Here is an 11,647-nt window from a genome sequence, read left to right as displayed (position 1 = left end):
AAACCAATCTAAAGTCAGGATTATAAGAACAGGCTATTAGGTGATATTTTTAAAATTACCTTTTCCTTTTTTTAAAAAAAATAAAAAATCTACGTCTGCCTGCATGAAAGAAACAGGTTACCTTTGCGCTTTTATAGTATTTTTCCTGGACAATGGAGAACAGGGAAACTTTATAAGAGGGGGAAAGGCAGCTTTATAGACCTCTTGCAGAGCTGCACCTTTGCTAAACGTTTGTCTCACTCTCACCAGACATTTTTTAGCCAAATGTTTTGCACCGCTCCTCCAGCATCCCGCCCTCCGCTCACTGACATTTTCACCTCTATTCTGCAACATATCAATTTAATTTAATTCTGGCAAATTTTGCACAGTTACTTTTCCTAGTTTTGCACTTACACGACCTTGCATATTTATTTATTTATTTATTTATTCGAGATGTTGATTTTAATTGCCTAACGTGATTGTATGGACTTGTTTAGGCCTGTGTTTCCTTGGTTCAAATGACTGACAGTGAAAAATCTTTAAAGATAACGTAGGCGTAATGCGACGTGCTAAATTATCGCAGGTTCTTCTGCAGGACTGTATCATTTGATTATTTAGTTATCTCTGCTGGGATTACCTCATTGGGCGCTGGGGTAGCCCATTAGTTATAACATAACCTTCCCCTAACTGAGCATGCGCGTTACCTTAAAATATCACAATATTGTCGTGTGCATAGCTCTGTGACAGTAAGCCCATGCTGTTGGAAAAGAGCAGAACAAAAGCATCAGCCTAAATGGTAAACAACTCACTTTTATACATTTATTCTGACTAGATGTGTTCGAGTCCGCCGCTGTAAAGGTTATTGGAGTGCACCATTTGATAAATAACCTTAGATGCTTGATAATTATTTTCTTATATAAACAAATTGGCCTCTGGCAGTTCAGTCGTCTGGATTTTTTCCTACAGCAAAGTTGGGTAATTTTTTTAGTCCATGTTGTCTGGCTTTTAGCCTACACTATGTTTGGCTGGCTCAGGCCGCTAGTGCTATGGACAAGTGTGTGGACTGGAAGTTAACTCAATAGTGACCAGACAAAAGTGAACGCTTCATGTCCCCAAACCAACAGCAAAAGCATTAACCCATTATTACTTCCACTGATCAAATGACCCTCTAGATGAATGTTTTTTTCTGTATTTACATCTTAAACAGACAGAAAATGTAGTCTGTGTGTCCCAGTGGCACAGTTTAATGACTGATAGCCTACAGTGATTCACCGTTTTGCTTAAATGGACAGTGGCTGAATGAAGTAGCAGGTTTTTGCTGTGGTGTCTTAACATGGCATGTCCCAACTCTCAGACTCTGTCTGTGCTTCCATTTAATAAGGAAATGAATTGTTGTTTTCTGTGTGCTGCATGAAATGCATTCTCCATGACATGTTTCTCAGTTCTCTTCCATTCTGCGGAGCCCACAGCAGTGTAAAGGCTCAGGTTCTGGTCTGCGTTCATACCATAACTCAGTAGATTTCATTTATACAAATAAAATAATATAATGAAATACCATTTTGGCTCAATTTTTTTTTTTCAGCGAAAAAAAGCGTTAATGCATGAAACTTTTACATCTATGTATTTCCAGAATGCTGTGATTTTTCACAAGACAAATATTTACATTATGTGTTATATATTCAAATACACTTGGCCCATATCAGATGTTATTTTTCAATTCTGAGTAAGTGGAGCAGCTGACTAGGATTTTGTCACCATAGATACTAGCTTTACATGGCGAATCACAATCGATTGTCTTGTAATTTGGAATTTCATAATACAAGGCTTGACTGTATATTGCATCGCTATCGGGCATATTTCTGTGCTGGGTATGTTTTTTGTTTTTCTGTCTGTCATGGGAGAAACTTGGTTTTGGAAATGTTTTTTTTGCTTATTTGCGTCATGTTACTTGACTCAGGTTTATATGTGCATCTAGTGCAATACCATCTTTTGTTATCTGTATTTCATAAAATTATATGGTCAGTTGGGTCTAGAGTGACTGCTCCAGTACTTGAAGTTTGCCTTCATATGGCTGATGGAGAGGGCTAATTGACTTCTTGCTGTGATTTACTGAAGCATCTGTCTGCAAATGGACTCATCCCAAACCTGTTAATTCATCTAAATTTCATAAAGTCATGGCAAGACTGTGCACTGCCATCCCTCATCCATTATAATATCTCAGTGCACTCCACACAAATGCACGTAGTTGTTTAAACATACATGCACATGCAAAAAAATTACACACAGGCATTGCTGTTTGTACAACATTTATGAAAACACAATAACTTTGTCTGTCTGTCACACACACGCAGGGACTGGGATACCTGATGAAATAATTTTGCGCTGCCTATCCTTCCCTCTTTATTATTTTTTGCTGTGTCTTGTGTTATGTTGATATTAATCACCAAGTGTACCATCTGCTGATTGTCATACAAACTATTACTAGTTTACTAGCATGTTTATTTATATAGGCTGTATGTGTTTATCGCCTTTGTGCGAATAGTTTTCCCACACAGGCTATTTTAAAAGAATTCTTCTCATCGCAGTCCCGGGTTAAAGAAATAAAATTTGCAGAATTTTCAGTCTAGTCTGGTACAACATGGTATTACACTGCAACTCTGGTCTTCTCACTGGTATTTCAGTTCTGATTCATTTCCTCGCTGCATAGCACCTTTGTTAGCGATTTGGTTCATATTCACTGTACTGGGAGTGACTTGGACCTTATGGATGTAAAGTGTATTCCCTGACATGAATGTTTTGATTGTTGGGAGTGGCATTTTGTCTGCAACAGTCACTAGGATTTAGTCTGGCCTGTCAAGCAACCAACATAAGTGACCGAGCTCATAAAGCTGGGGGGCTGGAAGGGATTGTAGATGTCAAAATGCTAGAATTCGTCACAATGTAGATATTGAACCTGAAGTTGTATAAACACTCCAGTAGTATCTCAATTTAAAATGCTACATTGTCATATATTTGGAATATTTTATTAAATTGAACAAATATTATTGAAATACTGGCAGTACATATTTTCATGTCTTTGCTATTACTTTTATGATTTTATTATTTTTCGCTGAAGCTAATCTTACCACTCGGATCCTTACCAATCCTATAAAATTACAATTTTGTTAAACTTATTTGGCAAATTTTAAACATAAATTTTCTAAATTTACTCGGGCTCATTTAGCTGATTATGTTGTTATTACCTGACTTACACATTGTATTACAGAGAAATAAATTGAATTGTAATTTATGGAAAACTGCTTATTAGGCTAAAGTCTAATTAAGTTATGACCACATTAAGGCCCATTAGAACATATTAGCAAATTTGGTTGTTAGGAGAAATTAAATAATCTAAGTCCTTTAACAGTGTTGTAAAATATTACAGTGTAATCTGTGGTTATCTAATAGGCCTATAGCGCCGGCTTCCTTTGCTGTGGCTCTGTTATTGAAAATGTGAAGCTAAACAGCCTCATGGAATCGGCGTGGTTTCTCATATTAAATCTTAGAAGTGCAGTTATTCCGGAAAGCCCTCTTACTTGTTGTGTCCTTTCGCTGCAAATGAGAACCTGGGATTTTTTAGGGCGCAGGTCCGTCAGCCCCTCATGCTTCCTGAATGACAGACTGGCAACTGCAGGTTTATTGGCCTTCAACCCTCAGTCATTTTCGGAAATGCGTCGGGTTAAAGGTTGACAAACATGAGCGTCCATTACAATCATGACAGAATTAGGCCGGTTCTGGGCCTGTCTGCTATTTTGCGGCACTTAATGTCAAGTGGGCCCCACGCTTTGTCTCTGCCTAGGATCCACTGCAGGTGACGTCAGCATAACAATGTGGAAAAGGATTTTTTTTTCGCCTCTTTTTTTTTTTTTTTTTTTGGAAAAAAGTTGAAAATTCCGCCAGCTACAGTCTCTGGAAATCAGGGGGTTTTCACCTTAAATCTATAAGCTGCAGTTCGGGGTCCATGCCACCTTTTTGTAGATTTAAATAAAAGCATCAGATAAAGGAATTTAGCTGAAGTGGTCTTGCTGGAGGAAAGTGCGCTGGAGGAATCAGAGCCATGTCAAAAGGAGGAGACGTGCAGAAATATGTGCTGCTCTGCAGGAGCATGGAGGGCTGGAAGCTGCTGTCCTCACAGCACCTCAAAGTAAGAAAGTTTATCTGAGTTCCCGGGCAGCAGAGGAGCCTGTGCGCCGCCGTTTGGCACGTTTCAGCGTTTCCATTTTACCTATAGCTAATTCTTCATGTGTGCTTTCCTGCGTTTGATGATTATTAGATTATTTAAACTTAAGTAGAAACGGTTTATGTATAGAAACTGTTCACATTGGGTACAGAGGTAGAATAGTACACCCTGTTCTGCTGTATCCTCCAGTGACACTGCTGGGAAACGGGCCTTTCTGTCTGAAATCACTTTTTCCAGGAAGATGATTATGAAATATCGGCGGGTCCGGTGCGTCTTGTTAAACTACTTGTTGCTTTATCAAACTTTATTTTTTCTTAGGACATGAAGCCAACAAGTGATTTTAGTCCTTTATGAAAATGCATACCACACATTTTAAACTGTAATGCAATACTCTTGTGAGACTTCAGTAACCTCTGTTCCATAAAAACGATGCCTTACGCTGTGATCGTGCAGGCTAATGACAGACAAACGTATTTTCACTGATTTCATTTTTCTGATTTAATAGTTGGAATTAGTTTCCAGTGACTTTCACTGTTTTCAGTTGTGGCACTCCACTCAAAATGAGAGTCTTGACAATAATTGGCCCGGACACGCAATGGCCAGTCTCTGTTATTCTTGCAGGGCAGGAGCGGGACATTTGCTTTGGCAAGATTTCCAGTGAAATGAAAGACGGCAGATAGGCTGTGATTGCCTTGTGTTTTCCTCATGTCTGCATTTAATCACTTGACTTTTATCAGATGATTACTATTACACATTAACCTGTCCGGATTTTTTTTTCATATGCAGAGATTTAGATAAGGGGACTTATGAGAAGGCGCCTGAAGTTAAAGAGGCAGCAATATTTGGGAATATCGCGGCGCATTTCAAAGCGTTTTCTGTGCGACATTTGAAAACGGAGTCGTGCAGTGAACGCCTGCGTGTCCCTTTTAAAACAAGCCCAGCGCCTGTCAATCACGGCGCATTCCAGCCAATCCCACAGCTCCCTTTTTAAAAGCAGGTTTGCCTGCTGTGCTTTTATATTGCACCATGGCCTGTTTCGAAGCATTTTTACTACCACGGTTATTGCCACAAATCAAGAGGGCAAAGTGAACGGCATGGGACTCACACCAACTTTAACGAAATTGAGTCTGGTTCCTACTTCTGCGAAGTTCACGGCCAAGAATTTCACATGCAGATGATATAACAACAAGGAAAATGGAAACAGAATTTCTAGGTGTATCCTGAGTGCTGAATTGGTTGATTTTGCAAACCCATAGCCAAACTCACAACACAACATGACAAGCCTTTCGAGGTTTAGTGGCTGCCCTCTCTCTTGCGTCAACCCCGGGGAGAGCAATACTGAACTCAGCGTGGTGCTGCCACCTTTGGCAGGAGAGCACATGGGACACCCCACTGGCAGTTCCTTAAAACTCTGCCCCTCGCACAATTTGCGAGACTACCCCGAGACGAGGTCCAGTGCATATGTTGACCATTCGGTTCCCAATTTTTCAGACTCTGGATACCCCAGCCACCGGTTAGAGCACAGCCCTAGGGGCATTATCATTGGAGCCAATCTTTCTGGAGCCGGCATGCCACCCGTCACTGATCAACTGGCATCAAGAGCAAACCAACATGGCGGGATTGGAAGGTATCGTGACTTTGCAGGCTGCAGAGACAACAGAAGCCATGCTTTTTTCTCAAGTTATCAGGAGCAGGCCCACGCCTCCGCCGACGCATCCCGGGATCTCGGCAGCCAGATGATGCTGGGTTTACCTGGCGACCTCCTCACTCGGACTCACCCTTACAGCCAAACTATCAGCCCCAAGGGAAACAGCCAGCAACAGCTTGTCACACAGTTCCTGGGTCTGTACAAGCCCCTGAACATGGCAATTCAGCGTGGAGGAGGCGACGCTTTCCTCAGGTGCTCTAAACAAACAGTGAAGCATGAGCTGGTGTGCAAGTGGAGTGACAGCCAAGAGGGGGCTGGGAAGATGCCTTGCTCCAGAGCCTTCGGGACCATGTATGAACTTGTCACCCATGTGACAGTGGAGCATGTCGGTGGACCAGAGCACTCTGAATATGTGTGTCACTGGGAGAACTGTGCGAGGGACAGGAAGCCTTTCAAAGCCAAATACAAGCTGGTGAATCACGTCAGAGTCCACACAGGGGAGAAGCCCTTTCCATGCCCCTTTCACGGCTGTGAGAAAGTTTTTGCACGATCAGAAAATCTAAAGATCCACAAGAGGACTCACACAGGTTAGTTCATGATCTTAATGCAACACAGCATTAAATAACAGCAGCTACAATAATGATAATGACAATAATGATAATAATGATTTATTCTAATGGGTGAAATTTAGATGAAAGCGCGGTCAGTATTTTCCACTTCACAAACTCTGTCTTTACTATTTACCAGTTTAGCAGTGTTCATCTGTGTGAGCATATATTTAATTTTCTTTCATTATTTTATTCTTTATGTAATTTTGCAATTTCAGTCACATTATTATTATAATTATTATTATTGTTGTTGTTGTGTGGTTGTTGTTGTGTGGTTGTGGTTTGTGTTGGGTTCACACTGTTAGAATGATACATGTGGTCACGCAGAGCTGCTCGTCGTGTTTTGCAGGAGAAAAAAAACGGTTTGTAGGCTCCACGCAGGAAGCACACGTGTGTAGTGAGTAGTGAGCCAGTTCCAGCCGAGAGCAGTGAGCAGAGAGCAGTGAGCAGAGAGCAGGCCTGCCGGTTTGGGTGCCTCTCCCACTTCATTCAGTGAAATTAATAAATAAATGCCGGGACACCGGAGAGTTGTGACGTAGCCGTTACGCTGTCTCTGCCTCCCAGGGACTCGTCTCCTGCGCAGGAACACCGGCAGAGTGTTCACACGGTGATGTAGCAGGAAATAAAGAAAGTGAGTAAAACGCTTGACCCCAGTCAGCAAAAGGGAATAATTATCTGCATAAACAAAATGACTCACATTTCATAAAGATAATTTATTTATGGCCTTGTCCTGACTTTTGATGGGCCTGTTACTTGTCACGCAGCACTGTGAAATGATGCCACACGTTAAAGTGTGTCATATACTGGTGATTTCCTTTGCATGTCCCTTCTAAACGGCCCAGGTGTGAGCACAGGCCAGGGATTTACAGCGACAGCTTCTTTATTTTCACACACGTCAGGGTTGCAGTAGAAACGTGATCTCACAAGGTGTAATTATGCTGAAATGTAGACATTTAAATTAAAAATGTAATTATCAAATGAAGTGAATGGTCCTCAGAAAAAAAAGGGCCTGCATAATAAAATTATATTTACCAGGCGCCAGCTTTTATTTGTGGTGTAAATTGTTTTCCTAATGAAAGCAAAGAGAATCGAAAACAGGGGACATTTGTTATTTCACAACTGCACATGCGTGGTGTGTTAATTAGACATCATTTATGTCAGAAAAATATAAGCCTATTAACATTTTTTTTTACTTTCGGAAGACTGGTATCCATTAACATGCAGGCCTGTAAATGATCATTTAACAGAAACTGTTAAAGAGTCCAGATCGTGTTGGTTGCCCGCTACATCAGTGTGTGTGTGTGTGTGTGTGTGTGTGTGTGTGTGTGTGTGTGTGTGTGTGTGTGTGTGCAGGAGGGACAGAGGCGCGCAGCTGCAGGCACTTTTGTGCCAGAAGATCAATTAGCATCTTGATAGCCATGATTCACTTTATGCATGATAACTCAATTTAAACAAATCTTTGCATTTGCTGTCTGCAGGTTGATCATGATGTGATGCATGTTTAACCACAGCCTCGCTGATGCACTGCGCAGATAAACTGCCTCACTTGTTGCGATCAGAGCTGCAGCAGAGTTTCTGCAACTAATTTGAACTCTGCATTTGAATGGCTCGTAAGTTTTTGCACATTAGAAACAATATCTTATAAAAAAAAAAAGGTGCTATTTTAAGAGTCAAGGCTGCTGTGGCCTGAAAAGCGGCTGCGGGTTTGCAGAGTCACTGACTGAAAGCTGAGGGTCAGATACTGGTTTTACTGGATGAGCAGGTTTGGGGTTTTAAGGATCATTTTTCATACAGCCTGACATTACTGCAGAGTGCACTCAGACCCAGGCTGCATCCGGAGGCTGTGTGAGCAGCGGGAGCGGACCCGGGCCTGTGAGCACACTCGTAACTCGCCGTCATTTCTCTCTCTGCTCGTTTAGGTGAAAAACCTTTTAGATGTGAGTTCGAGGGCTGCAGCCGGAGGTTCGCGAACAGCAGCGACCGGAAGAAGCACTCTCACGTTCACTCCAGTGATAAGCCCTACGTGTGTAAGGTCAGGGGCTGCGACAAGTGTTACACCCACCCCAGCTCCCTGCGGAAGCACATGAAGCTCCACTGCAGCAAGGCCCACGTCGCCAAAAGCGACGGGCGACCCGGGGACGGGGGTCACATTGCTGACGCCAGGTCAACCCGAGTCCCGGATGGAACCCAGATCAGCCCCTCTCACCCCCCCACCTCAGCTCAAGATGTCCCCCTGTCCCCTGAGAGTCGAGACCAGTCGACCTCCAGGTCACGTTTCCATCACACGTTTGACAGCGGTTTGGACTACCCCGCTCCCAGGGCGCAGCCCCTCCTGGACCCTTTGTTGCTCCAGAGAGGCGGCTACAGATCCCAGTCCTCCCAGTACCCCTGCGGCCAGACAGGTCACACGTTTGCCCAGAGCTCAAGGACCTTCCCCTCCACTTCTCCCTTTCAGAAAAGTATCGTGAATGGATGGTACACATGCCACAGCGGCGTGGACTCTTTCCCACCAAAGCAGTGTAATAACATCCCGTCTCTCTGAGTTCCTGTTGGGACACTTGGGCAACTTAACTTTTTTTTTGGGGGGGGGGGGGGGCTATTTTTCCATGTTCTGATCTAAAAGTTGCAGCTGTATCTCTATTACTCTGTATCTCTGTGAATGTATCAGATATTTTGTGACACGTCCTGAGTCATCCTATTGAAATCTTGCAGTGCGAAATGTGGCGAGCTTTCTTTGTTGTTGTGAGGCCTGTCTGGTCGGATTAGGCTTTTAGCCTGTAGCTGCATCTTCCCATAGTGGGTTATAGGAACTTTTACAAAGTGCGTATGCCTAATTGTTCGCTGTGCTACCTAAGTATTAAAGATATCTATATTAAGTGAGACAAAAAAAAAAAAAAAAGACTAAAGCTTTTATGGAGATCTGCCTCTTGGGTTTTCTGAACTTAAAGGCTATAACTGGAAAGTGAAAGGAAAAGTCTTGCTGAATGTAACCCTCAGTGTAGGGGTCTTTGTTGAATGTAAACTAGGTGTAATGTAGGCTACGTCGGGAAGTATAGAAACATAATTCATGTCTTTATGTATGTCTAAAGATGAAATAAATATCTGAAAGATCTTTCCTCATATTCTCAGACCTAATCAGCCTGTGATGGGCCTGGAGCATGATTTGTATGTCATTAAAATACTGCGAGGCTCAGTAGGTTTTTTTCTCCTCTTGATTAAGCTCCACTTTTCCTCTTTTCATTACACATTCGTATTCTTGTTTGTATTATATGTATATTTCACACTTCTGTGCAAAGTAAGACCAGTGTGAGCATAAACCACAGTGTTCGTGATTCTGTTCAAAACGTTTAATTAGCATACAGTTCTACTGTACATAGGCCTACTGTATAATTAATTATGTATTCTATATTTTATTAAAGTGTCTATATTCTCTTTGATCAAGCGTGTGTGGTTAAACCCAATCAGTGCATTTTCATCGTCAGCTCAAACTTTTTTTTTTAATTTGATCATTTCTAGTAGGCCTGGCCCACGCCATGTTTGCAGGGTTGCAATTTTGCGCAAACTGACGCACCGGCTGAAAGCGAAGGGGATTCTCACACACAGCAGCGGGATGGTGTGTTTAGGTGTCGCCTCAGGAACTGACCAGGACTTTAACACACATGTGTTTAAATTCATTAGTTTGAGTTTAATTTGCCTAATGCTCTGAAATGTGATGATCCGCTCGGGTTTTAGTTTTCCAAACAGCGCAGTGAATGTGCGTGGGTTTTTTTTTTTTTTGTTGTTGTTTTGTTTGTCTGTTGCTTTGGATACAGGTGTGTCATTTTTACATACAGGTGTATTTGCAGCAAGGTGACACGCATTTTCTTTGAATGGGTCATTGTGTTTTTGCTTCCTCTTTGAGTCACTGTTTCTGATATCCTATATCCTATTGATTTATATTCTCTCTCTCTCTCTCTCTCTCTCTCTCTCTCTCTCTCTCTCTCTCTCTCTCTCTCTCTCTCTCTCTCTCTCTCTCTCTCTCTCTCTCTCTCTCTCTCTCTCTCTCTCTCTCACACACACACACACATCCTAAATGGTCTTACCTTGAATGTGAGCAAGCTGCAAACACAAGTCAAAATAGGCTACGAATAACTAAGCAGTCCATTACCATTCCTGTCATTTTTTTTATTGGTTCTACAAACTGAACATTTTTATTTCCCCTTTAAAGGTTTAATTCTGAGCTCCTCACTTTGAGTCTGAGTCAATAGATTTGATGGATTTCAATGTTCGCTGATGGGTTCACAGGTCTGTGTTGTTCTGTTTCATCTGGCCAGTGATAAATGTTGAAAAGTTGTTTAAAAAAAGCTTTTAAAAAAGTGATGTTAGTTTTCCTGTTTTTCAGATGCACACACACTTTCTGGGGCTTCACTTACCCAAGTTCCAGCTTTGCTGACAAACTTGTTCATGTTTGCTTGGTTTTTGTATTGTGGAATGTAAATCTCAACAAGCAGCTCATTATTTTAGAGAAGTGCACTGAGGAAGTTTGGTTTCGAAGTCTGCCTCCTTCTCAGCAGAGTCTGAATTCAGTTTCACTACTGAACTCATCCACAGTGAGTTATTATTGTCATACAGCTCATTCTTAGTTTCCTCTCCTGTGTGTAACATTATCAGCTACTGAAACAGGAGACGGATTGAACAGGGTGAAGGACAGTTAGTGGTGTATAGTTAAAGATGATGTTACACAGTAAGTATCTCTCCTCATCCCGCTCAGGAAAATATACTGCAGTACCTTGATTATTGTGGAGGTCGGATGGGTCACAGTTACGATGACTGCTCCACTGCCTCTAGCAAAGCTTTATCCTTTGTACTTGTATGTATGGATGTCAGCATTTTATACCATTAAACATACGAATAATGTCTGCCATTATATATGCCAATTTGCTTCACCCATATCAAAAGGAAATCAGGTCAAGAGGGCACTAATTTTACATTTCTTTGAAATATATGCTTACAGTGATCTGACAGCTGACTAGCCCTAATAAGGATGTTCTTTATTCCAGAGGGTTTGATGGAGGGGCAGTTGTCTGGACGGCCATTAAAGAACACCAGGTGTATGTTCCAAGTCTGTATAAGAAGACGTTTTCCTAGTTTCAACCATATAAATCAACTTTAGGTTTTAAAAAAAGTTTAGAGGGCTGTGTTTGCTTGTGGTGC

General features: G+C 41.9%; 1 protein-coding gene across 1 annotated transcript; it reads left to right on the top strand.

Moving 5' to 3' along the window:
- Positions 1 to 3,232: 3,232 nt before the first annotated feature.
- zic6 (zic family member 6) lies at positions 3,233 to 9,891 on the top strand. The gene is made up of 2 exons (XM_071506827.1): positions 3,233 to 6,433; positions 8,374 to 9,891. Exons 1-2 carry the CDS (start codon positions 5,473 to 5,475, stop codon positions 8,994 to 8,996), a joined length of 1,584 nt encoding a protein of 527 aa, XP_071362928.1. The 5' UTR covers positions 3,233 to 5,472; the 3' UTR covers positions 8,997 to 9,891.
- The last annotated feature ends 1,756 nt before the right edge of the window (positions 9,892 to 11,647 follow it).

This window comes from Trachinotus anak, unplaced genomic scaffold (genome assembly GCF_046630095.1).
Source record: "Trachinotus anak isolate AG129_WGS33_773 ecotype Australia unplaced genomic scaffold, CSIRO_AGI_Tana_v1 ptg000021l, whole genome shotgun sequence".
NCBI lineage: Eukaryota > Metazoa > Chordata > Actinopteri > Carangiformes > Carangidae > Trachinotus > Trachinotus anak.
The sequence above is the reverse complement of the archived record's forward strand: the minus strand, read 5'-3'. Positions and strand labels throughout refer to the sequence as shown.